This window comes from Microplitis demolitor, chromosome 7, assembly GCF_026212275.2.
Source record: "Microplitis demolitor isolate Queensland-Clemson2020A chromosome 7, iyMicDemo2.1a, whole genome shotgun sequence".
NCBI classification, from domain to species: Eukaryota; Metazoa; Arthropoda; class Insecta; order Hymenoptera; family Braconidae; genus Microplitis; species Microplitis demolitor.
This window is the reverse complement of record NC_068551.1, coordinates 5,535,938-5,563,379: the sequence shown is the minus strand read 5'-3', so window position 1 is coordinate 5,563,379 and position 27,442 is coordinate 5,535,938. Positions and strand designations below refer to the sequence as shown.

Sequence of the window (27,442 nt, the reverse complement as noted above, 5' to 3'; positions counted from 1 at the left end):
GGTTAAAAAAAATTTTCTTTAGGCGAATACAGATTTTTTGCGTCAACGAATCCTTTTTTTTCTGCGTTCGCTCTTTTGGGTTTGAGAAGCTCCCTAAAACCAACAGAGAGTTTAAAACTGTCATTTTTGAATAAGTAACGCGATATAAATAATATCGTCTTTTTTCTCGCGTAATTTGAAGGTAATTCGAATGATACAGATAAATCTAGTTATCTCAATACTTGGCAGTAAATAAGAGTTTAAACTATGAAAAGACATAAATTCAAGTCTAGACCTTTCTAATGATACCAAATTCAATAACATTAACCAATTCTATCATATAGATATGCCGGGAACAAAATTTTTCTTATTCTCTTAATGATATAGAGATAGATAATAAAAACTACCATAATGTTGATAAAAAAATATTTTGTAAAAAATTTAAACAACACGTTATCAAAATTTTTTCAACGTTTTAAGCTTCAATTTGAAAATCAAGTAGGAAAATACTTGTAAACATGTAATTAAAAGAATATTAGAATAATCTTTTATTTAAAGCCCAAAATGTTATTATAATACAAAAAAATAATACTTTTCGAAGTAAGATAAAATTTAGTAAATTTATATTAAATATATATAAAATATAACAATGATTATTGATTGTCTAGCGGTTTAATCATATCTTATTCTCATTTTTTTCAAACTTTCTTACACAATTTCTCATACAATTGTTATAAATGTATACTAGAAAATAGTAACTGTATAAAACGAGACTGTAAAAATTAAATGAATATATATTTATACATTTATATACTCTATATTATATATATAAAAGTGAAGGGTGGGCGTAAGGACAGAATGAATGACGTTTCTTTGTTAAAAAGTTGGCGCGTAAAAGTTTAAATACAAAATCATTTATGAGCATACGACAGTCTGTCTATTTGTCAAAGAAAATCCTCAGCTACTTTACTCATACTACTTTTATACTTTACTTGTGTTCTATACAAGCATACAAACCTATACAAGACCAACCAGCTGTACTAAATAATAAAAGTCAGTGGCGCGTGCTATACTTTGGGTTTATTAAATTGCTAAGAGTATTATTGCCTCGGTAGGCACTGAGGCATTCTGTGGCTGAACAAACAACTAGAAATAAAACCCCTAAAAAAATAAAGTTGTAACAACAATAATAATAATAACAATGATACTCATATATTTATCCCAACCCCCACAGCCTGTGTTCTTTGTGCGCTATATGTTTTCTTGAAAGTTTTTTTTTAATTCGCCTCATATTTATACGAGGGTGAATTTTATGGTATAGTTACAAATAATGTACGTTATTTCAATTAGACGAATTAATTTAACACACGATGTACCAATAAATGTACAGCTCGATGGACCCTAATCATTCAGTTAAGATAATCTCATTCTATATATTTTCCCATGCCTTTGATCTATTTATTTATTATTATTATTAATATGTCCATAACTGAACACATATAGTATATTAAAATTAAATATTCAATTGATTGTTTAAAATGAAGAATCAAAATTAATTTTTTTAAAGCCATAAATTCGAATTTTTATGGGAAAAAAAAAATTGGTTTTTTAATTCATGAGATTTAAGGTAATAATTTTTTTTTGTACAATAATTACATGTTGGGAATAAAATTAAAGCTCGTGATTCATAGATTCTATCATGGGTGTGAATATAACAAGCGGGAATTTTAAAAATTTTTTAATTAATAAATAAAATGTAAATAAAATAAAAATTTAAAAATACGTATTTTGATCAATGAAAAATCCATACGCGCATTTTTTTAAATTTCATTATTTTAATTCGTTTATTTATTTATTTAAAATTCATAAAATGTCTCATATGTCGGCTGCATTCACACTCATGTTATAAATAAATTTTAAATGATTTAAGTTTGCTCTTCTCGGAATTTAAAGGCTTAAAACAATTTATAACGACCTGTTGTCTATATTTTTTACAAAAATTATTTAGTTAAAATTGTGGTTTTAATTAAACGCTTTAATTAATATAAGCTGTCAACTAATTACAAAATTAAAGCATTAAAAAAAAGTTTTAGTCTAAATTAATTAAGAAGATTAAATATTTGATAATCTGTTACAAGAACAATATTGATCATTTATAATTATTATAATTAACGAAAAGTCAATTAATTAATTAATTAAAATACAAATATGGCTTCTAATGTCAACTTACTTTTCACTAAATTAATGATTTAATTCAGTAAATTATATTCAAATATTTTATGACTAAAGTTAGCAGACAATTAAAAATTTTCGAATTTTTTTCAATAAATTGAATACAAGAAAAAAAAAAAACAAAAAATATGCACATGTAGAAAATGAAAAAAACTGTAAGTGCAATTTTTTCACATATTTGTTTTTTATGATTTATCGTTTTGAAAAAAAATCCAAAAATTATTAGACATCGACTAACTTCAGTATCATATTTTATAAATAATTTTTCATTCATAAACAATTAATTAGTAATTAAATTACTAATCAGTTTTAATTTAAAAAAATTGCTCCATTTGAATCTCATTAAAAAAATAAAAAGTTCTCTTTTAAATTCTATATATCAACTACCCCTTTTTTCATTCAAGTACTTAACGGAATTACGAGTACTTTTTATTGTACACAAAAAAAATATCTGTCTATATATAGATGTATATAACAAATGTTCCCAGGCAAGCACGCGCACAACATAAACTCTCATATGCTTTTGACATTTCGCGGCCCGCGAATCATCATTCATTTATTATCACAATCATTATCACGATATAAATTTTTTTCATATCACATAAAATAAAATGTTGATAAGAACTGTTATCACCAGGAAAAACTTAAATTCCACACGTGAATTAAAGAAAAAAAAATTTTAAAAAACCAGCACTAATTTTTTTATGTGGAAATGTATGTAGCAGACCAGACAAATTTGAAATTACAAATAAATGAAATAAATAGTCAATAAAATAAAATAGAAAAAAAATGCGCATTTAAAAAATTTGAAAATTAATAAGTGCATTATTTCAAAATATTATTTTTTAAATTATTTATAATTTTAAATTTGTCTGACGTCTCCTACATTCACACGTATTTTTTAAAATTTAATTTGTGACAGTACAAGTAGAGTAGGTTAATTCAAAAATATATATGTAAACAATGATGTTAAGAAAAAAAACTAAATAAGACATACCTGAATACTTGTCCAGCTTCGGTGTGGCAGCCATCGTAATATGTGATATTGTGTCACTAATTAATAAATTATCACAGCACACCGTATTATTAATAACATTAAACACTATTTAACCATTTTATTATTATAACTCATAACACCATTTATTAACGCACTATATGCGTATTATTTATTTAAATACTAATGTAAACTAAACTTGCACCGCTACATTTTCATGTTTGTCAACCATCTTCATTCATGCGCGCGCATTCACTGCCGCCTGCCGGCAATCACCCGTAATTTAAATCCCACCAACTAATTTTTTTTTTTTTTTTTTTTTTTTTTTGAAAATTTAGAACCTTTTTATTTGTCCCTAGTCTACTGTATAGGGACAATAAATGTCATTATATTTTTACTACTGTCAGTTGTCAATTTACACTCACAATTTCACACCTAACCAATTTTGTCGAAATAAAAAATAAATAAATTATTAAATGTTTTAAAAATGTCATAAAAAATTTTAATTTGCAAACGTAGTTATTTATTTTTTTAAACAAAATTTTAAATCTAAATTATTAATAGCAATACAAAAGTGAAAATAATTGTTGATAATTATAATATTTAATAACTAAGTGATGCTTTATTGCATAATAATTGACAATAAGTGTTTATTATAAATAATAATTAAATTACTGACTGTCTAATTGACTACTTAAATAATAAAATATATTTTATTCGATATATCGATGTGTAATTTTAAATTATCGATTGTCATTCAAATAAAATAAATTTAAAAAAACGTGGGAAATTTAAAATTTGAAATTTGGAATAATAATATTTAATTTATACTTGAGTTTAATGAGAAAAGAAGTGATGGGTAATACGGTTAAAATAAAGCAACATTATGAGACAGCTAAAAAAACAGGAATATTAAATATATCAAATAGACAGATGATGGAAATTCCTGCTAATATGAAACAATTAGCAGAAATATTACGAACACTTGATTTATCACAAAATGTATTTAAAGTTTTACCTGATGAAATAGGTATTTATGTAATACTTAAACAATTAAATTTGAGCCATAATAAATTGCAAACATTGCCAGCGACAATTGGTAATTTAGTTAAATTGGAAATACTTAATGTTAGTTGTAATCAATTAAAAACTCTGCCTGATAGTTTGTCTAATTTATCACATTTAAAACAAGTTAATTTGTCAGACAATCAACTGACTGAATTTCCGTTAATGTTTTGTGGATTGAAGCATCTAGATGTTTTGGATTTATCAAAAAATAAATTAACTTGTGTACCAGATGGCGTCGTTGGACTCCATGTTATTGAATTAAATCTTAATCAAAATCAAATTTCGACGATTTCCGACAAGATGGCCGACTGCCCAAGACTGAAGACATTGAGATTGGAAGAAAATTGTCTGCAACTTAATTCAATACCGACGAGAATTTTCAAGGAATCAAAAATTTCAAATATAACTGTTGAGGGTAATCTGTTTGAGAACAAAAAAATTGCTGATGTTGATGGCTACGAGGCTTACATGGAGCGTTACACTGCTGTTAAGAAGAAAATGTTCTAAATAATACGAATTTTAGTTGAATACGTCAATCAATAATTTTTTTTAAATCTTTTCTGGAATTAATTAATATTTATTATGCATAATAAAATGTGTCATGGCACATTATTAAAAACTTTTTGTACAATTTTAAAATATTTGTACCTGTCTACTGATGTTTAAATCCTACTCACTTGATTTTTCTGTAAACACTAAGTATTAAACAAATAATAATGAATTTTATCACTTATTTCATATTGTACTTTAAATAAAATTTCAATTCAAAGATTTTCCACATTTTTTTTTAATTTAAAAAAATAATTACTTAAATTTATTACTAATTTTAGGCTGATATTTTCAGATACTGAAGTTGGTCGACGTCTAATAATTTTTGGATTTTTTTTAAAACGATAAATTATAAAAAAAAAATATTTTAAAAAATTACACCTGTAGTTATTTTATTAAAAAATAAAATCATATTTATTTAATAATTATTATTGATTATGTTCATAAATATATAAAATAGTTAATTATAAAAATAATTTTGAAACGATCGTCAATATTTTCATGACGTTTTTTATTTCAATCTTACATTTGAATTTTATTTTGAATAATAAATTACCCGTTGCACTTTTTAATAGATTTAAAAACCCGCAATTTTTTTATTTATTTATTTGCTATACTTCAAAATCTTATCAGAGTTCAATGCCAAGTAAGTTTGAAGATAGTAAATAAAATATTAGCATATGACTTATATATTAATAATTCGATAGGTGAAGCGTACATTTAACTTTTAGAATAACTACATAGTAAAAAATGTGATCGCTAGTGTTAAATTATTGTATTAAATTTTCAACCAACTGTATGAAATCAACATATTTTCCTATTTAATTTTAAAATTTTTAATATATTTATTTTTTGTCACTTATTAAACTATTGTCAACATAAAAGCATGTAAAAATAATATTTCCTAAGTGTCACTTTTAAAGTTATATTAAAAGCTCTGTCGACTGACTGATTTATTACTATTAGAATATGCAAGTGCCTTAAATTGGGTATGTTACAGCTTATATATTACATTGACCAGTTTGTGAACTGTAATCATACGAAAAAATAATAAATTCAGTGACCGAGACTTGGCAAACGATTCTGGAGCATGAAAATTAAATATTCTGTTTTTAAAAGATCTTAATGTCATTCAGCAAAGATATGGATAAAATGGAGCAATGCACCAGAGACATACATTATGGTTGATTATAAATCATTTTTTTTCTTCAACTTCTTTATATTTTTATTCAGAAATTATATTTAAGAGGGGAAGCTAGTCTGAGACACAAAAAAAAGAGGATATTTTTGTGATTTTTTTTTTCACAATAGTTTTGTTATTAAAATTTTTTAAATTTATGAATTTAATAAGCAATATTCCAAGAATATTCTAATAAATTTTCATAAAAAAAAATTGAAAAATAAGCCAGTGGTAGTGAGGACAGACGAGTCATTTAAAAAAAAGTGTCCATGCCTTAGGCAGGATAACTCATGACTGCTTCATCTGAAATCAAAAAACCAAAAAGATTTCTTTAGCACATAAGTTTATCTTAGATTTCAACAAAGGATTTTTTTTTTCAATTACTATACTTATTTTTTAATTAAACAAAAGGAGCAATTTTTGGTGAAAATCAGAGTCATTTGATTGCACCTTTACCAAAAATTCAAAAATAAATATTTTGTTTATTCCTTCGTTCAAATCCAAGATAAACTTACTAAAGAAATCTTTTTGGTTTTTTGATTTCAGATGAGGCAGTCATGAGTTATCCTGCCTAACGGCATGGAGACTTTTTTTTTAAGTGAATCGTCTCTCCCCACTACCACTGGCTTATTTTTCAATTTTTTTTTATGAAAATTTATCAGAATATTCTTGAAATGGTGCTTAATAATGTCACAAATTTTGAGAATTTTATTAACGAAGGTATTCTTAAAAAAAAATCCCAAAAAATGGTCTTTTTTTTTTTTGTATCTCAGACTCCATTTCCCCCTTTAATGAATTATTAATCTATCAAACGTATTTTTTTCATCAATTTACTTCGTCTACTTTTGGTAATATTTCTAATAAAAATTCAAAAAAATTATTTTTTCCAATCTTAATAAATTTGAATTTTTAATTTGATCAATTAAATTAATTATATAATAATTTAAAAAATTAAATTTACAAAATACAATAGTATATTTATAATTGCATGTTAAAAAAATTGAATTTCTTATCATATATAAAAAAAAAATTTATTAAATTACTCAAAAATAAAATAAAGTAGCTGGGTCCCCTATTAAAAAGATTCATTACTGTTATGTGTATAAAAAAAAAATAAACAAATATAAAAAACTCCAAGTCTTGACTCACGCAGTCCATAATCCAGAGTATTAAAAAATGGCCGCTGTCAAAATTCAAATCTGCGCGCAAAAAAAATTTTATTTACTCTGCCCAAATAACGAACCCATAAACTAATTTACCTCTATCACTAATAAATAAAACGTAACTCATATTCATTAATTAATAAATCTCTAAAAAGTACGTAAATACCCCAGCATAATAATTAAAAAAACGTTTTAAATTTTCCCGCGTAAAATGGATCTAGTGCGTGTCGAAGTAAACGGTGGCAGGTCAGTGCGTGGTACTCACGAATGGCCGACCGAGAAACAGAGAACAGGGAAGGATGAAGGATAACAATCGAGAGCATTAATTCGGCAAGTGAGAAAACCAAGGTACGTCACCATAAATAATAATTACAACAGCCCGCGAATCTCAAGACCTATTTCATCAACAATAAAAACCTCTCAAGCATTAAAATTAACAAATTAATAAATAACCGGTGTCATTATATTTATTGTCAGGGGTTGAAAATGTCTCGCGTTGTCTTGACCGCGCGATTGATCGTCTACAAGGGTTGTGTATCTTTTTTTTTATTTCATTTTCATTTTATTTATTTTATTTAATTGGATTCCCACAATAATCATACATCAATATCTGGATTTATTTTTAGACCCAAGCGTTATTGTTATTATTGTTGATAACAATCCTTATAAATATTAAATATTTATTGGTTAATTTATTATATACATCAAGACTGCAGTTACCTGCTCCCGTTTGCTAAGTGTGAACTGGTTTTTAATGAGATGCCGATCATATGGGCGCAGCCTCCTTTGATTTTCGCGATACCTTTAAATTATTTTTTATTTTATTCATTATTATTATTTACATAATTTTTTAATTGAACCTTTTGATAAAATTCTTTTTTTTTCATTGATATATTTATTAAAAATTTTATTTTATTTAACGATAAAAAATTTCAAACGGTAAAGTGTTTGCGTTTGATTATTTTTTAAAATAATTTATAACTATCTATTAATTACGAGGTGTAATTATAAATTTATTAGTGTCATTTATTCGTTGATGAGAAAACATTTTTTATGTTCATTGGAGTACTTGTTCAAGTGTTTTAATTTATTTATTTATTTGTGTTAATTAACAATAGTAATTAAAAAATTTTTTATTTAAATTATGTGAAAAAAAACATTACTAATTTAAAGTACTTGTATTTTTTTTATGAGTGTAAATGATGTGTGAATGTAGCAGATATCAGATAAACTTAAGTTTTAAATAATTAATAAAATAAAATTTTTTAAAAATGCATATTTAAATAATTTAAAAATTAGTAAGTGCTTTTTTTATAAATAATTTTTAAATTATTTACTCTATTTATAATTTTAAATTTGTCTAATGTCTGGTACATTTACACTCATGTTTAAATATACCAGACATGAGACAATTTTTTAATTACCTATAAAAAAAATTAAATAATAAAATTAAAAAAAGTTCATATACTCATTTTTGAATTGTCTAAATGTAATTTAAAAATTTTAAAAATTTTCATGTCTGCTAACTTTACTGTGATATTTTTGAATTGTATGTTTAATTATAAATTAATTTATAAATTTTTGACAATAGAAAAATGTCGGTGCCAGAAGATAATTTGGCAATGCCCGACAGCACGACACGAGAACAGCGACTTGGTTTTTCTCACGGTGAAGACGTACTTCTACAACACAAAGATGGAAAGTATTATCTCGGTACGATTGTTGAAGTGGACTTGGTACAAGAAAGATGTTTGGTTAAATTTCTTGACAATACTTCTTCATGGTCAAGTGTAAAAGAATTAACCAAACTTGGGATACCGGATTCAAATGTCATGTGTGTGTTGTGTAAAAAATTTAAGCCCAAGCCAGATAATGATATTATTGTTTGTGACAAATGCGGACGTGGTTATCACCAACATTGTCACAAGGTAACATTCATTATGGCTTTATCTTTAAACCGTTGATAAAAAATAATAATGAGAAAAAAATAAAAGAATTTAATGTAACGGTTTTAATTACTTTAATTGTAGCCTCAAGTATCTAAAGAAGAAGCCAACGCAGATTCACACTGGAAGTGTAAGAGATGCCAAGAAAATATACTCAAGACAACACGTGATGGTCCTGATCCAAAGAATTCAATGATCAAAGCTAACATTAGAAAAGTTTGCAGTGGTAGAGATCAACCTCAGCCACCACCTGAAGACATGACAAAATTACCTTATGATGTAATTTATTATTTGTGATATTTGTTTGTTTGTTTATTTAGTTGATAATTTATTTATTTGTTATTTTTTTTTAGCCTGAAATGTTAAGTTGGGATTCACATCATCGAGTTAATGCTGAACAAATATATTGTTATTGTGGATTAAATGGCGAGTGGTACACACAAATGTTACAATGCGCTAGGTGTAAGCAGTGGTTCCATGAAAAATGTGTCAGCTGTTTGACATATCCTCTCTACAGTGGCGACAGGTCAGTTATACTATAAGCTAGTTATACATGGTTGTGCAAAAACATCCACGGACAAAATATCCACAAGACAAATTATCCTCAAAAATATCTAAGGAAATAATATCAGATGAATAAAATATCTACGGACAGAATATTCTGGAAATGGACTTACCAAAGATATGAAATCATCACATCAAAATTTCTATACTTAAAATAACAGTCAAAGAAAGTTATTAAAATCATGTTTTTATAAACATTTATCATTTAGTTAATTAAATACTCAATGCGAAAATACATATGATTGATACATACATAAAAAGGTATAAAACGTAGCGCCCTTTTTTTACGAATTTGTACCCAAAAAGCGTCACATCAATTTTCATCGACATATAATTGATTAATTGAATTTTTTTACGGATATTTTGTCTATGGATTTTTGTCTGCGTATATTTTGTCGCACGGATTTTTTGTCAACGGATATCTAAGCGTGTCACCTTACATACATATATATGTATTAGAGGTATTATGTATGACTATGAAATTCGAATTATTCGAAAGTTGTCGAATTATTTGTGACTTAAAATTACTCGCTTCAAATTGAGAAAATTCTAATCAGTTCTCAAATATCGACATTTTAATTACCAAAGTATCTGACTCCATTTCATAAATTCCTTCATTTATGAGAAAAAAAAAGTAATTAATAATTTTTTTTTTTTTTTCATCTAAAAATGAATTCCATATCTAGTATATATATAATATTTATGTCTAGGTTTCTCAAATAATATTTTTTCTGAATATTACTATTCCTTATTAAAAGAAACGATTTAAAACGATTAGAAAAAAAAATTTTTTAATACTTTTGAATTACTCTTCTTATGTGCATTTAACATTGCATATCGATTTGAATCGTTTCTTTTAATCACATCTGAAAATTGCACAGGATCATCTACTTAAAAATATTAAGTTAGACAATTTGCCAATTAGAATGTCGATATTCAATTTTTATTTAATGGAGACCCAAGTAGCACACTTGACTTTATGACATCTATAAGATAGAAGTATTGATCCTGTTTTTTTGATAAGGCACCAAAATGTTGACAAAACAATCAGAAATTTACGTCACCGAATCAATATCTGCTTAAAAGACAACACAAGTGACGACAAAAAGTAAATTACAAATAATTGTCAAATAAGTCATCTAAATAATTTTTTAATTGAAATGACTTTTTTATGCTGCAAAAAAGCACAAATTTCTTATGACTCCTGGGACTGACATCTGTACGTCTTATTTATATAAAAAAACTTGGCTTTAAGACAAAAAAATTGTCCTTTTAAAAGACATCTTAAAGTTGTCTCTGTGCTACTTGGGAGCTTAGTTTTTAAAGTAGTAATTTTTCGAATTTGTCCCTAATATATATTTATTAGACTGGGCCAAAAAAATCGATTATTTTTTTTTCTTTCGATACTGTGAAAATATTATTCCTGACGACCAAAAAAAAATTATTGTGCAAGTTTGAGCCTTTAATATTGATATTAAGAGGTGTATCGTTACAAATATTCGTTTTTTGACAGAAATTTCATTTTTTACCCAAGACTCGTAAATCATCTATCTGAAAAATTTGAGCAATGCATATTCTTAAAGGAAATTGAATTCCCTACAAAAAATCTCTCTTAGTAAATTGACGAAAAACGAGCCGTTTCCTTGTAACCGTTCCTTAAATATTGATTTGTTTTTTGAATTCTTTGTTTTTATTTTGGATTTTTGTAATTGCTAGAAATATTAAAATTTGTTCTAGTCAAGATACATATTTTTGAAGGAAATTTAATGCTCTACAGAAAAGGTCTCTTAACATCTTTCGCTAAATTCACTCTTTCGAAAGTTATTCAGGTTATTTAAGTAGTTTTTACTCAACTTCAACCTTGAATAACTTTTGAAGGAGTCAATTTAGCGAAAGATGTTAAGAGACCTTTTCTGTAGAGCATTAAATTTCCTTTAAAAATATGTATCTTGACTAGAACAAATTTTAATATTTCTAGTAGTTACAAAAATCCAAAATAAAAACAAAGAATTCAAAAAACAAATCAATATTTAAGGAACGGTTACAAGGAAACGGCTCGTTTTTCGTCAATTTACTAAGAGAGATTTTTTGTAGGGAATTCAATTTCCTTTAAGAATATGCATTGCTCAAATTTTTCAGATAGATGATTTACGAGTCTTGGGTAAAAAATGAAATTTCTGTCAAAAAACGAATATTTGTAACGATACACCTCTTAATATCAATATTAAAAGCTCAAACTTGCACAATAATTTTTTTGGTCGTCAGGAATAATATTTTCACAGTATCGAAAGAAAAAAAAAAATAATCGATTTTTTTTGGCCCAGTCTAATATTAATACATATTCAACATAAATATCTTTAAAACAAAACTTCTCATTTTTCTTTATCACTTTTGAGTGAACAAACTGTACTATCCTTGTTACACTTGCACAGTAAATTAAAACTTTGTCTAATTTTTTCACTTGAACACATAAAAATTTCAAAAAAATATGAACCTCGATAAACGACAGATTAATCCATTGTACTTTTTTTTATTTTGTTTAGATTTTTAGTTCGACAAAAAAATTTTGACAAAAATAATTCTAAACCCGGATTAAGTTTTACTTTCATTTGTTTGATAATAATGATAAATAACAAAAGATATAATATATATATGTAGTAATTTAAGTTATATACTCAAAATAAAACGATCTATAATGAGTGTTATTTTAGGTTTTATGTATTTGTGTGTTCAACGTGCAATTACGGTAAAGAATTTGTACGACGACTAGAATTAAAATGGGTCGATCTCGTGCACCTGATGTTGTACAATTTGACCGTATATAATGCTAAAAAGTATTACGATTTGGACACTATTATTATACCATACGCTGCTGAAAATTGGAATTTATTACAACTGCCATCGAGGGTACGTATTTATTAAATAATAAATTTTATCAAACAAATAATTAATCATTGTTATAAATATTTTAAAAAATAGATCAGAGATGTTACCGCTCAAGTTCGTCGAGAATCAATACTCTCAATATTAACAAATAATCGAAATAGATTTAAATGTGGCCGTGAAATAAAAAAACGTACAACTATTTGGGGTTTGAGAGTTAGATTACCGCCACCATGTCCAGTAGTTAATTTACCAGTTACTGGAATCATTGATGATTCTGTTTTACGTCGTTGTTGGGGAGCTAATAAAAGACTGCAATATCTTCCACCTCCTGGGTAAAAATTATTTAAACAATTAAAATTTTTAAATATTTAGTTTTTTATAAATACTTGATATTTTATTTTTATTACAGTCCAGTAATATTTACTGAAAGTCCTAAAACGATAAATACAACGAATCAAGAAATTACTACCCCAGTAACTGAAACTACTGTTGTAAGTCCTTCGGATATTGTCACAGTGGGAACAGTATTATCGAAAACTAATGCTAATCAAAGTACATGTCCAACACCAAGTACACTTAATCAATCAACAGAATCTCTTCGTGAAAGGTTTGTTCATTAATTAATTAACTCGACTCGTGTAAACAACAATTAGTTACAAAAACATTTATGATAGTGAATTTCAAAAATTGTCAAAAGAGACAGTTCTGAACTTTAAGGTGAACATTTTTGGAACTTTGAAAAAATTATAAAGTGAAAAATTTTAAACTAGTGTAGACTTTTATTGTGCATTTTTAAAAAAATTTTTTCTCATTTTTTGAACAAAAACAAATTGATTTGACAATTTTTTGGGTTTGAAGAAGATTAAAAAAATGGAATTAATTAAAAATTATGAATATTTACGACTCTTACTAGAATTATTTAGGTATGAGACAAAAAAAATTAGAATTATTTGAAAATATTCATAAACATTTTTTTACTTGTATTAGAAATTTTTGGGAATGTCATTTTTTTTTTGTTCCTTCACTTTTTGATTTGTTCAAAAATAGTCCAAAAAATTAGTGATTGGAACTAATTAATAACTTTTTATGAACTCAAAAAATTTTCAATTCAAATCATTTTTGCTTAAAAAATAAAAAAATAGAAACCCGCAAGAAAACTCCAAATTAGTTGAAAATTTTTCACACTTTTAATTATTTTAAAATTGCAAAACTGTTTAACTCAAAGTTCAGAATTGTCTCAATTTTTGAAGTTCACTTTGAAACATTTTTGAAACGAGTTTTTTTTACACGGGATTTGATTATTCAGTTTCTGGTCTTCTTAAAAAATTATTTATCGATATAGAAATTTTCGTTCGTAAATTTTATCCTCGATCAGAAAAAATTTTATTATTTTAAAAGATGTTGATTTTAATATATTTTAATTATAGTATTAAAAAACATTCATCTATTTAATTGAGTTCATTGACTTTCTTGATAATAGAATGTAATATTTTTATCAGAGACTACTAGAGTATTTTTATTTTTTTTCATAATAACAAATAAAACGTCAGAATTTCGTGACGTCATTTCACTTGACATCATGGTCAGACTTATTGTAAACAGTGTAATCTTCTCAACAATATTTCTCAAGCGATATAATAGTAATAAAAATTATATTTATTGAGTATTCATGCTAATTATTATTATCTCATATTTTAATAACTAATATTCTAAATTTAATAACAATTTGATTATAATTCTGAGTAAAATTTTAATTCTTATAAATATTGACAAAATTTTAAATAAAAAAAAAACAAAAATACGTAAAGTTTAATTTTAGCTTTGATCTCAAATTTAAATAAAATCACTAAATTAATAAAATAAAAATCGATGTCTTGATAATAAAATTAATCTGATTAATAAGAAAACAAATAATTATTTTTGTCGATAAAATAATTTATTCAAAAAAATAATCTACAGCAAATAAAATCTTTCATATAATTCTTAAAATTATCAATTTTTTTTTATTTGGCTATTTTTGTTATCAACTATTTTGTAACGTCATTAATGAAAACGATGTAGGGGAGCTTAATATAATAGAAGACTGGCAATTGAGTATTTAGCTTAAATTTAATAACATAAATAAAAATAATAATTAAATATAAAATTAATAATTTATAGGTATAGTGGTGGTGGTTTTGTTAAAAAATCATTTCCATTTCCAAAATTAAGTTTACAAAGACGTCAACGTTTAATGGCATTAAATAGTACACGTGAACGTATGATACGCAAACATAAGAAACGTGATAAAGGCTGTGACGATACTAAAAGTCAAATAGTACGTGAAGCGAGATATAAAAAAGCTAGAAAATTACTAAAAAATGCCATTGCTAAGGTAATTATTTTTTTTTACGTACATATTTAAATTATATAGTTTATTGTGTGACAAAGGATGAAACAAGACTATTTCAGACCATGATGTTGGCTGCCCAAGTCATAGACGAGGGCTGATATCACCCGCAGTCTGAAATCGTCTTGTTTCATCCCTTGTCACACAAAATATTTTTCATGATTACCTGCAGTAGAAATTAAAGTTTTAGTGACAGCAATCAGTCAGAAGTTAATTGTAAATTTAAATTTATGATTAAGTAGAAATGATAAATACTATTTATCATTTACACTAATTTTTATAAAACTATCACAAAGTCAGAACTGTCACTTACATAAATAAAATCAGTGGGCTGATATTACTAATAAACAAATAGCAAGTATCAGAGCGTAAGAAATCAAGAGTGAAACTGACTTTCAGCGGGCAAAAACATTATTTATTTTTTCTCGACGAAACAAATTTGTTTCTGTCCACTGACAAGGCTTTCGCAATTTACGCATTCGCTAATATTTGTCCACGGTATTGGGCTGAAAGTAGCTTGTTTCTATTGGCTGTACAGACATCGAAACTTTAAGTTCCAATGCAGGTAATCATGAAATAGTATATTGTGTGACGAGGGATGAAACAAGACGATTTCAGACCATGGTGAAGTTGTCTGCCCAAGTAGACGAGGGCTGACATCACCCGCAGTCTGAAATTATGTTTCATCCTGAGTTACACACCATATTTTTCATGATTACCTGCATCGGAACTTGAAGATTGTGTCAGCAGCCGATGATGCGGAGAACAGAGAATGAGAAATCTTTGATTTACAGTCACTTATCAAATAGTAAATAAGACAAAAATATTTTCACTCGTTTTTTAGTACTTTTATTTGGTTAATTAAAACTGTCACTTAAAAAATAAAATGAGTAAAGTCAAGTGACAAGTAAACAAATGAGAGTAATAAGGTTGCAAATGAACATTAAATATAACTAACATCAGAAAGAAACACGCATGTTTTTGCCCACTGTATGAAAATATTTGTGAATAACGAATTTGCTCAGTTAATTTCAGTATCGGCTTTAAATTATTTTATTTTGACTGGCTGTAGACACTGAAACGTTGTTTCGATTCTGGTATCATAAAAAAATATATAAATAATAATTATTTATGTTGAAATTATTGTAGAGAAAACCACGTACACCAGAAGTACCAGATTTACCACCAACACCTCCAACATCTGTATCAGGACCACCAACACCACCAGCAACAGCATCATCAGCAATAAGTGAATTGTCAGTACCAAGTTCTGTTGACTTAATGTTGAATCTTCCTCAACCATCAACAACACCCGCAGATACCAGTGGCGATGAAACAAGTTCACGTGGTACTCTAGATTCATTTATACCACCGCCAAAAGATTTTGAAGGGAAAAATAATCCATTTCGTAATCTCAGTGAAATGTTGAGTACACCAACAAATCAAAATCACATAGCAGGAAATAATTTAGCACCTGGTATATCAAGTACACCATTACCTTACAATCATCATCACCATAATCATCATCATCATCACCATCATCATAACAATAATAATTATCACAATAATTATCAGCCACCAATCACACTTCCTCTTCCATTGACACCAGTAATACCACAGCCACCGTTGATACGTCCAGCGAAACGTCAACTGTCAGAGAAGGATATTATCATCGATCGTAATGGACAAGTAAAAAGACGTAGACAACATCGCCGTGGTCGTCCGCCTTCACAGCCTCAGCAATTTCAAACAACAACAGCAACTGCTAGTAAAACGGCTGCCATATTGCCAGCACGTAACAGTGAAGTTAAAAATGACTATGTTAGAAATTTGAGAAGTTCATTTAATAGTTCCTCGAGCAGCAGTACAAGTCAGATTGGTAATTGTGTTGACTATGCGTTGAATGGCAGACGTTTAAGACAACGTGTTACTGATAAGTCATCAAGTGTCGGTGCTTCGTCAGCTGACGCTCAAAAGAGAAATAATTTATCGATTTCCATGTCCATGGCCATGCCATCAACGTCTGCGTCAACGTCACTGTCATTATCACTGTCACCAAAAGTATCTCCCATAAAACAAACAACTCCTGATATTTCAATGGATGATTTAAAATCTTCTGTTAATATGTACTTTGGCGCGGCAAATCGCATTGCGTCTGGTGAAAAATTCGGTGTTAAAGCTAAAAGATTAAGTAAAAGTGGTCAGTTGCAGTATCTAATTGAATGGGAAGGACCTAATACATAACGGTAATTTTTTTATTGTTTCTCGACTCGTATATTTAATAAATAATATTCTTTTTTTTTTCATTTATTATTATTATTATTCATTTATTATTTTTTTATTACTAATTAGTTTGTGATTTACAATCTACGATTGCGGTATTTTGTTCTTTTTTTTATTCATTTTTATCATTAGATTATTATAAATATTTTTAATTATTTAAATAGTTTAAAAATAATTATAATTTCAAATGCTTCGTAGCTCTGGTTAGCTTTTTTTTTTTTTTTTAAATAAATAAATAAATTAATTAATTTGATTATTTTTATTACCTGTCAAAGGTGATGATAATTGATAGAAAAAAAATCGCGCCACAATCACTGGCGTTTATTACAATATAGATAATAAGTATGAATGCTCATTATCAAAAAAAAAAAAAAAACATATTTATAAATTTACCCGATGAAATAAAATATTTTAAAATCTGTACTAATTGTCATGTGCGATTTAAACCGTCCACAAAATTCCGTTTTTAAATTTTTTCTATTACACGGTTATTTATTTGACTTTTTTTTATTTTGTAAAAAATGATACAAGCATTCGATTGTAAATAATTAATTAGTAAGTTTGTAATAACGTCAGTGAATAGTGGGTGTAATATATATTCTGATAAAAAGTAATTAATTTACATCGCAATTGATGTTTATTAATTTAAATTAAATTGATAATTCACTTGAACAATAGTTTGTTTTTTTTTTTTTTTTTAATTAAAGAAAACAGTGATTATATTAAATATATTCCTTAGACTCAAGTAATTAAATAAAGGAAATTTTGATTTTTGTCAATAAAATATTGCATGTATTTTCATAATTAAAGTAAGGAATATTTTAATATAAATGTAATAAAACGGACGAAATAAAAATATTATCGATTAATTAATTGATTAATTAATTGGTAAGTAAAAATAGAAAATAAAATAAGCGAAGCAGCTGATAGTATTGCTCACTAATTACAAGACTAATAAAACAATAATCCAAAAATAAACTTATAGTTATTTGTTTAATGTAACATTGATATTTATCATTAAAAAATTAATTAAAACTCTAATCTTACATTTATATACATTTTAATTACGGATTTTTATAATAATTAAAACTTCAAGGTATTTATTTACAATTATTTTTATTTTTAAAACAATTAAATTTTTTTTTTTTTTTTTTTTCGTAACTGATTAGATAATAAAATAATTTTTTTTAAAACTCTTATCTGTAACTAGAGTATTGTAGAAAATTAGATATTAATTGACACGAAAATTAATATCAAATTAACTGTAATTTATTTTTGAATTGCCTAATTTTGAAACTCAGTAAAGGCTAAATTTAAAATAACGGATTTTTTTTAAATTAATTTCTTCTTTTTTTATTTTTTGACCATTTTTATATCAAAGATAGGATTTAATTATTTCCTTTCTATGGACTTGAAAAAATTAAACGTTAATTTTTATAATTATTTTCTGACATCATTCCTGCAAAATCGCATTTTTTTTTTTTTTATAAAATCTCTAAATAATATTTATATCATTCTAACAATTACCCACACTGACATTTGTTTAAAAATTTATAAAAAAATGTGGGTACCAATTAAAAAAATTATTAAATTATTAAAAAGCCATTTTATTTCCTGGTTAATTAGAATTAGATTTACATATTTTAAATACAGTATTCTTTTTTTCCCGCGTTATCAGTTTATAATAAGACTGTTTCGACTGCAGGCATTAAAACTCCTAGTATTAATGCAGATTATTAAAAAAATATATTGTGTGCACGATATTTCAGACCAGGTGATGTCAGTCCTCGGGCAGTCAACTTCACCCTTGTCTGAAATCTTTTTATTTAATTCTTTCCTGTGTAAAAAAAAATCCATTACAAAAAAGTTCCTTGAGTTAACTTCAAAAATTGAGGCAATTCTGAACTTTAAATTGAACATTTTTGGAACTGATAAAATTATAAAGTAAAAATTTTGAACTGGTGAAGGCTTTTCCTGCGCATTTTTTTTTTTTAACAAAAATAATTTGATTTTACAATTTTTTGGGTTTGAAAAACAGTAAAAAAAAAAGGAATTAATTAGGAATTATGAACATTTATGTCTTTTAATAGAATCATTCAGGTATGAGGCAAAAAAAAAATCAAAAAGATTTGAAAATATTCATGAACAATTTTGACTATGAATAGAACTTTTTGAGGAGTTCAACTTTTTTTTTTTACTTTTTGACTTGTCCAAAAATAGTCCAAAGAATTTAAACTAATTATAAACTTACAAAATTGTTTATTCGAATCATTTTTGCTTAAAACAATTTCAAAAGAAAAAAAAAACCCACAAGAAAGTCCAGACTATTTGAATATTTTTTATACTTGTAATTATTTTAAAGTTCCAAAAATTTTCAACTCGAATTCAGAATTATCTCAATTTTAGAAATTTACTGCCAGGAAAATTTTTGGAATGAATTTTTTTAACACGGGTTGCCACGCAATGCACTAGTAGTTATTTCAATATAAAATTTTTAAAAATCATGACAAATAAAAAAACAATACCGCAATTAAAAATAATAAAAAAATGTGAGATTTAGAGTTTTAATGACTGTCATCAATTAATAATAAATATGTTATATATGTATTTAAAATAAATTGATGATAATAAATGAAATGTAATATTGAATTGTCTAATTAATAAGATAAATTGTCCAGTTTTATAAATTGAATCTTTGCATTTAGGTGTATGTATATTTTATAATTTTATTTTTGACTGAACTTATCGTGGAATTATCGCGAACGTGTACAAAAAAAAGAAAAACCAACTAACAAAATAAAATAAAAAAAACAAAACCCGATGAAATAGTTGAGTATATTTTTGAAAACTGGAAAAATTAGCTGGCTATTTTATTTTATTTATTTTTAAAATTTATTAAATAGCTAAATAATTTAACAGAAGTGTGTAACTTTCAGTCGAGAAACATTTAGACTTAAGCCAACATATATGAAATTATAATTAGCGAAAATAATAAATTTGGTAAATGAAAATAAATTTTAAATGAGCTTATTAGGCAATTTTTAAAAAAATATAAATGTTCATTTTTTCAGTTAAAAAATAAATAATTAAATAAATCAGACGTTTAAAATTAACTAGATAAACTCAATCGAGCGACTGGCTCTTGGAAATGTAATAAATTAAAAATTGAATTAAATTTTTTCAAATTAAATTTAAATTTAAAAATTAAAACTTGAATTTTACTTTTATTAATTTCTAATTAATAAAATATATATAGACATATATATGTATAACTAAACACTGCCATCTAATTTAATTAAAAAAAAAAAAATTAGATTGTAACTTAGCTTTTTTTTAAACAATTAAAAATTGTGTTCTAATAATTGTCACTTAAATTATTCCTATTGGAATAGTTACATATTTTTTGTTCATTTTTATTCATTCTTTAAGGGGGGAAACGGGTCTAAGATACAAAAAAAAAGAGGGTATTTTTGTGATTTTTTTTTCAGAGTACCTTCGTTATTAAAATTTTTTAAATTTGTGACATTGTTAAGCAACATTCCAAGAATATTCTGATAAATTTTCATAAAAAAATATTGAAAAATAAGCCAGTGGTAGTGGGGAGAGACGAGTCACTTAAAAAAAGTCTCCATGCCGTAGGCAGGATAACTCATGACTGCTTCATCTGAAATCAAAAACCACAAAGATTTCTTTAGTACATAAGTTTGATGGATTTGAACGAAGGAATAAACAAAATATTCATTTTTTAATTTTTGGTAAAGGTGCAATCAAAAAACTCTGATTTTTACCAAAAATTGCTCCTTTTGTTTAATTGAAAAATAAGTAGTTATTGAAAAAAAAAATCCTTCGTTGAAATCTAAGATAAACTTATGTACTAAAGAAATCTTTTTGGTTTTTTTATTTCAGATGAGGCAGTCATGAGTTATCCTGCCTACGGCATGGAGACTTTTTTTTAAGTGACTCGTCTCTCCCCACTACCACTGTCTTATTTTTCAATTTTTTTTTATGAAAATTTATCAGAACATTCTTGGAATGTTGCTTAACAATGTCACAAATTTTTAAAATTTTAATAACGAAAGTTCTTTGAAAAAAAATAAAAAATATGCTCTTTTTTTGTATCGCAAACCCCGTTCCTCCCTTAAACTTCAATGCATATTTGTTTTTACTTATTATTATTATCATTATTATTTTAATTTATACTTATCAATAAAGTATAAAATGTATGACTAAATGTTGATAAATAAGATCTTATTAAATAATTGTATCAATAAAGACTAGAAGAATGAAGTGTATGTTCAATGTGGTCAATTAAATAAAAGAAAGAAAAATAAGTGAATGATTATAAAAAATAAAATGAGTAAATAGATGGGGATAAACTTGAAAGCATTGTGAATTAAGTGGAAATATCAATATTGAACAATGCAAAAGAAATTAGAAAATAAATTACTGCCAGTATCGTATGTAAATATTTTTATTATTAATATTAATTATGATTAAAAATATAATTATTATAAATGATTGTATGTTTGTGGATCATCGCGTGAGATTTGAGGTGAGAAGATAAAAATTAAATAATAAAAATATTGATCGAATGAGTGGAAATGTTTAAGATTAATTAATTAATTAATTAATTAATTAATTAAATTTATAAAAAGAAATAAAAAATAAACATCACATTGCTTGAGTGCTTCCGAAAGTGAGTTTTTCGTTTTTTTTTTTGTTTTTTTGGTATTTAATATCTCATTGAAACTCAATACCCACCGAAAAAATATTTAATTTAAATTTTCACCGGCAAATCTTTTGATTAATAAATTTATTAAACAATTAATTATTTAATTAGACGAAATCACCTCAGATCATACTTGATGTTTGAGTCTGAATATATTTCTTTGTGTGATAGTCAATTTATAAAAAAAATTGTATTACTATTCTCTTTATTTTAATTAATTTGTTTTTTAATAATTAAATTATTAGCTGACAATGAAATTAATTTTAATTAATTAATTAATTGTTCAAATTAATTGGAAAATAAAATGTAACAAATAAATTTTAATTAATACTTATTTGTTTGTTTTTTTGTTTAATAAATTAAGTGTAATTATTATTATTATTATTATTATTATTATTATTATTATTATTATTATTATTATTATTATTATTATTATTATTAATTAGATTTTAAGTTATAAAAATTAATTTTTAATTCAATTACTTAAAATTATTGATATACGTTTATTAGACTGCCATTTTTGAAAATTTTCTGGTTTCAAATTATTTAGTAAAAAAAAGAAAATCTCAGCCCTAGATTGAAATTTTAAAACGCGAAAATTTTATAATTCCCATAAAAATACAAAAATTTAAAAAATTTTCAGCTTATCAATTTTTTACATCAGATACTTTACTTAATTCATTTAACTTTAAAAAAATTTCTAAAAATCTTTTTGTAAGTTTAGTTTTAAAAAAAAAAATATTTTGTTTTTTAAAATTTTATCATACCGAAAATAAATTTAAATATAACGAAATCTGATGAGATCAATTTTATTTAAAAAAATTTAAGATTTACATTTAATATCCCTAGATCCCTAGATCTATTCACATTCATATAGATCTTGAATTTTTTCAAATTTTATTTTTGTAATAATTTCCTTTGAAATAGAACATTTTGAATTTTTAGTTTGATAATTTGTCTTTTTTTATCAATGATCTATTTAAATCAGAGATCTATTTAGATCAAAGATCTACATAAATCTAAATTACTTTTTCTAAAAAATTTTGTTGATAGTAAATTTTAAATCTAGGGTTGTAATGAGACTTTTTTTTAAACGTTTATCACATAATTTTGAAAAATTGTCAAAAAATATATCACAAGAGTCTAATATACATATATACTTAAACATATATTTTATTTTAAAATTTTAGTTTTAATAATTAATTAATTAATCATAATTGTTTTAAAATTTAAATACAACTACTGCTTGATTTTATTATAAATCTTAAAAAATAAGAGATTATTTTTTTTTCTTTTTTATGAAACAGACTGATGAATTTTTGTCATTTTATTTCATATATTAAATATACTATTTTTAAATTAATTAAAACTTGATTTATAAAACCTTAAAAAAAAAAATTCTTCAGAGTTAATTGTCGCTCGTATTGTATGTATATATTATTAATAGTTAATTAAAAATAAAAAAATAAATAATGAGCGTTTGAATGTATTAATATAAATATAAATATAAATATAAAATAAAAGTGATTTTTACTGTATGTAAAATTGAATTTTAAATTATTTTTCTTTTAGTATTTTAAAATGACAACTGAATTTTGTGTACCCAAAGTGTTTCAATGCATGTTAATGAAAAGCTGAGTAATTAATTCAAATGAATGTTGGCATATATATAGATCACGGCATAAGCAAAATATAGACTACAATTTTGATTATGTATGTTATTTAAAAATTAAATATTTAGATAATTATATGTACTTTTATTGAATAATGACAAAAATGAGTTTGATGACTGTAGCAAAAAGTATATGTATGATTTTAAATTATAAATAATTCATTTTTTTTTTTTTTAATTATAAATCTTATCTCCTATTGTTTGATTTATTTAAAACAATTTGAATTGACTAATATATAGATAGTAGATATATACACTTAACATGGAGCAAATCATTTTTGATTCTAAATATTTTTTTTTCCCAAAAACAGTGAAAAATAACCGAATTTTTTAAATGTTTTTTAAATGCCTGCCATTTTATATTTATCGGTTAATATTAGCGCTGTACAATTTGGCCGACTATATCGGCCATAAAGTTTAACCAGGTTAATTGATTCATCAGCCAGCTAACTAATTTACATTAATCGGTTAACTTAGTTAACCGGTTAATTGGTCAAACAGTAAAATTGATATTTCGCTATTTATAAGCGAGGAATTATGATTAAATAACATATCATTAACGTATGTTGAAAAGTACAATATTTATCAGGTGATTAAAATTCCTTAAATTATTAAATTAAAGTTTTCTTTTCATATGTCATCACAATAAAAATAATTATATAGTTTTAATAAATTCATTCTTCTAAAAACTATATTCAAATATTTAAATTTTCTTAATAAATACAAGAAAAACAACTTCAGCATACCGAAGTAACACAGAATCAACTTAAAGATGTCTTTTAAAAGGATAAGACAATTTTTTTTTTCGTCAGTCACCTTTTTTGGTATAAATACGACATGCAAATTTTGGTTCCGGAGACAGAGCCGAGTTGTCATGATACTGAAGTTAACCGAGGTCCAATAATTTTTGATTTTTTTTAAACGAAAAATTATAAAAAAAAAATATTTGAAAAAATTGCGCGTATAGTTTTTTAAATTTTCTGCAAGTGCATATTTTCAGTTTTTATGAAAATTGTCAATTGTCTGTTAACTTCAGGTTCATTGAGTTGTCTTATTTTAATTAAAAAGTCATTTAGATGACTTATTTTATCACTACTTGTAATTTACTTTTAATCGTCACTTGTGTCAAGTCTTTTAAGCAGATATTTTTTCGGTGACATAAATTTCTGATCGTTTTGTCAACATATTGGTGTCTTGATGTCAAGAAACAGCCTAAAACTGATATCTTATAGATGTCTCAAAAGCAAGCATGCTACTTGGGTAACGATATGATTTGAAAAGTAAACCTGCAGATATGTTACAATCAAATAGTCAAACTGAAGATCTTGACTTCAATGATTCTAAGTATACTTGATTTTATATTGTTTTAATTGGACACACTAAAATTCTTTAAGTCAGTTCGAATAATACTTTTTGATTTATAATTTAATATTATTTAAATATTGTTCTTTGAGTGTCTTAGTCAACTCAAATGAACTTTTTATTAATATTTACAACAATTTCTTTCTAAACAAATTAATGAAAATATCCTTTTTTGATCAACATCTTAAAGAAGTCTTTAAGAAGTTCTCACGATGTCGAATGAGCCACCTAGCGAACTCAGTAAGACGTCTTTAAAAAAAGTTCTTTTTTCTGACTTCGTAAATAAGACTTCATTATGAATTTACCATGACGTCTTTAAGGAGCTCTTAGTTTTGACTTCATAAAGAAGTTTAAAAATGAATACATTAGGCGTCACAAAACTGAAGTCTTATTTATGGAGTCTTCAAGAACTCTTAATTAAAAGTTCTTAAAAATGACATCTTTAAGATGTCATCATAAGACTTCTTGATGACTCCTTCAAAAAGACGTCGTAAAGCAGTCATTACGATTTGAATGCTGTCTGGAAGTATTTTCTGCTTAATCATTAAGTACAAATTACGCTTATGCTAATAAATTATCACACCATTGATCTTAAATTATCATGTTTCTGACTGGCTGCTTACACTGAAACTTTAATTTCCAATCCAGGTTATCATAAAAAATATAGTATGTAATTCAAGATGAAACACAATTTCAAACTGCAGGCAGTGTCACAACTTCACCCTAGTCTGAAATCTTGTTGTTTCATGCCTCGTCACACAATATACTATCGTATTTCTTAAATTGTCAGCTTCCTCCAATTTAAAATTTTTATCCATCGTCTTAAATTAAATGTATCAGTAATTACTAAATTTAAAAAATATGAATCAGGATATGATGAATAGATAAATAAAGTAAAAAAATGTTTTTTATGATAAATGGTTAGACTATCTTTATTATTACATCTGTTTTTTAAAAGACATAACTTATTTATTTATATAAAAAATATATAAAAGTACAGAAAAAAATAAGAGTAAAGGAGGGATGGAAGGTAATAGGATACAAGGAAGGGTAGAGCGAAAAATATCTTTAGTTTTTCTTATAATATCGAACAAATTAATACTAATAAAACTCAGTACTTTTTACAAGTTACAAAGAATAATAATAACAAATTCTCATCGTATTCTTTCATCAATATAATTATCCAAATTATTTAATTCCTTCAATTAATCTCTAGCCATAACACTAACACTATATACCTTAAATTATTTACTATTCTAATTAACACAGAGTCAAGATGCGTCGGAGAACAATTTGTATATAAATATATATATATTTATTTTATTTTAAATTCATTTATTTTCATGTTTAACTTTATCTTCTTATTACAATTTCTAAATCTACTGTTTTTTTTTATTACAAAAATACAAACATATATTTTCATATATTTTATTTTATATACTTGAGATTATAAGGCCTCAAATTATCATTATTGTTATCGTTGCTTTTGACATACGCAGTCTTTACATTTAAAATTTATTTTTATACCCAAGTAAATAAATTTTATTATTTATATCAAATATCTCATATTAAACAATTTTTTTTTTTTTTTTTTTACTGCAAAAGATAAGTAATTTTTAAATTATTTCCCCTGATTCTCTTAATTTGTATTAAAAAAAAAATTATGAAAATTTACTTTGTGGAATTTTTGAATATGAATAAACTAATAAAACAGTTCAGAAATTTTTTAAATGTATATGATATTTTCGTAATAATTTTTTCAAAAATTTTATTTTAATATTTTTTAGTTTATAGGAAATTCGAAAAAAAGACCAGAAGTTTTTAAATTGAAATTTTTTACAACCAACTTTTGACGAAAAATTACTAAAGTTCGGAAATAATTCAAATTTTTTTTTTTTCAACTTTACAAAAAAAACAAAAATAATTTTGAAAACGCGTCTAAAAAAAAAATTAAGTGAAGTATTAAGTGAAGTATAGTTTCAAATTTTAAAAAGCCAAAAAAAAAATTCAACTCAAACATTTTGAAAGGTCTCAAATTTGAAAATTTATCACGAATAATTTTTGCAATTTTTTTTTATAAAAATACTTTGTTAACTATTTGTAAGCATAAGAAAGTATATGAAGCAGAATAAAATTTCCAGTTTCTAGTTTTAAATTTTTCAAAAAAAATTTTACCAAAAACTGATTATCTCAAATTAAAAAATTCCTCATACGTTAAATTTTCAAAATTCGTTTGTTTTACCCGCGAAGTAAATTGTCCATTCAAAACTTTTTTACTTGAGTTTAAAAAAAACTAAAAAATATTGAAATGATAAACAAAAAGTCCATGCAAAAAAAATTATTTTTTCTAAATATGTAATTAAACAATTACTCAAGTTTGCTCGACATAATTGATAATAAAATGAATAATTAACGTCTCGATCGCATCACTGTGTAATAAAATATT

At 24.9% G+C, this 27,442-nt stretch overlaps 3 protein-coding genes across 6 annotated transcripts in view; 2 read left to right on the top strand and 1 right to left on the bottom strand.

Moving 5' to 3' along the window:
- The window catches only part of LOC103570110 (guanine nucleotide-releasing factor 2), a 107,745-nt gene extending 104,299 nt beyond the window's left edge, over window positions 1-3,446 (bottom strand). For all 4 annotated transcript variants that reach the window (XM_053740414.1, XM_053740415.1, XM_053740417.1 and 1 more), the window contains exon 1: window positions 3,209-3,446. In XM_053740414.1, coding sequence (XP_053596389.1) covers window positions 3,209-3,242 — 34 coding nt within the window. In that variant the 5' untranslated portion in view covers window positions 3,243-3,446. The remainder of the gene's footprint in view (window positions 1-3,208) is intronic.
- A 154-nt stretch (window positions 3,447-3,600) lies between these two features.
- LOC103569566 (leucine-rich repeat-containing protein 57) lies at window positions 3,601-4,990 on the top strand. Its single transcript, XM_008546912.3, has one exon. The coding sequence runs from the start codon at window positions 4,046-4,048 to the stop codon at window positions 4,778-4,780; it is 735 nt and encodes a 244-aa protein (XP_008545134.1). The 5' UTR covers window positions 3,601-4,045; the 3' UTR covers window positions 4,781-4,990.
- Window positions 4,991-7,427: 2,437 nt separating this feature from the next.
- Window positions 7,428-18,323, top strand: LOC103569565 (PHD finger protein 19). The gene is made up of 9 exons (XM_008546910.3): window positions 7,428-7,513; window positions 8,757-9,093; window positions 9,196-9,390; window positions 9,465-9,637; window positions 12,387-12,582; window positions 12,655-12,893; window positions 12,971-13,168; window positions 14,722-14,935; window positions 16,100-18,323. The coding sequence occupies exons 2-9, from the start codon at window positions 8,761-8,763 to the stop codon at window positions 17,192-17,194; spliced, it is 2,643 nt and encodes an 880-aa protein (XP_008545132.1). The 5' UTR covers window positions 7,428-7,513; window positions 8,757-8,760; the 3' UTR covers window positions 17,195-18,323.
- The last annotated feature ends 9,119 nt before the right edge of the window (window positions 18,324-27,442 follow it).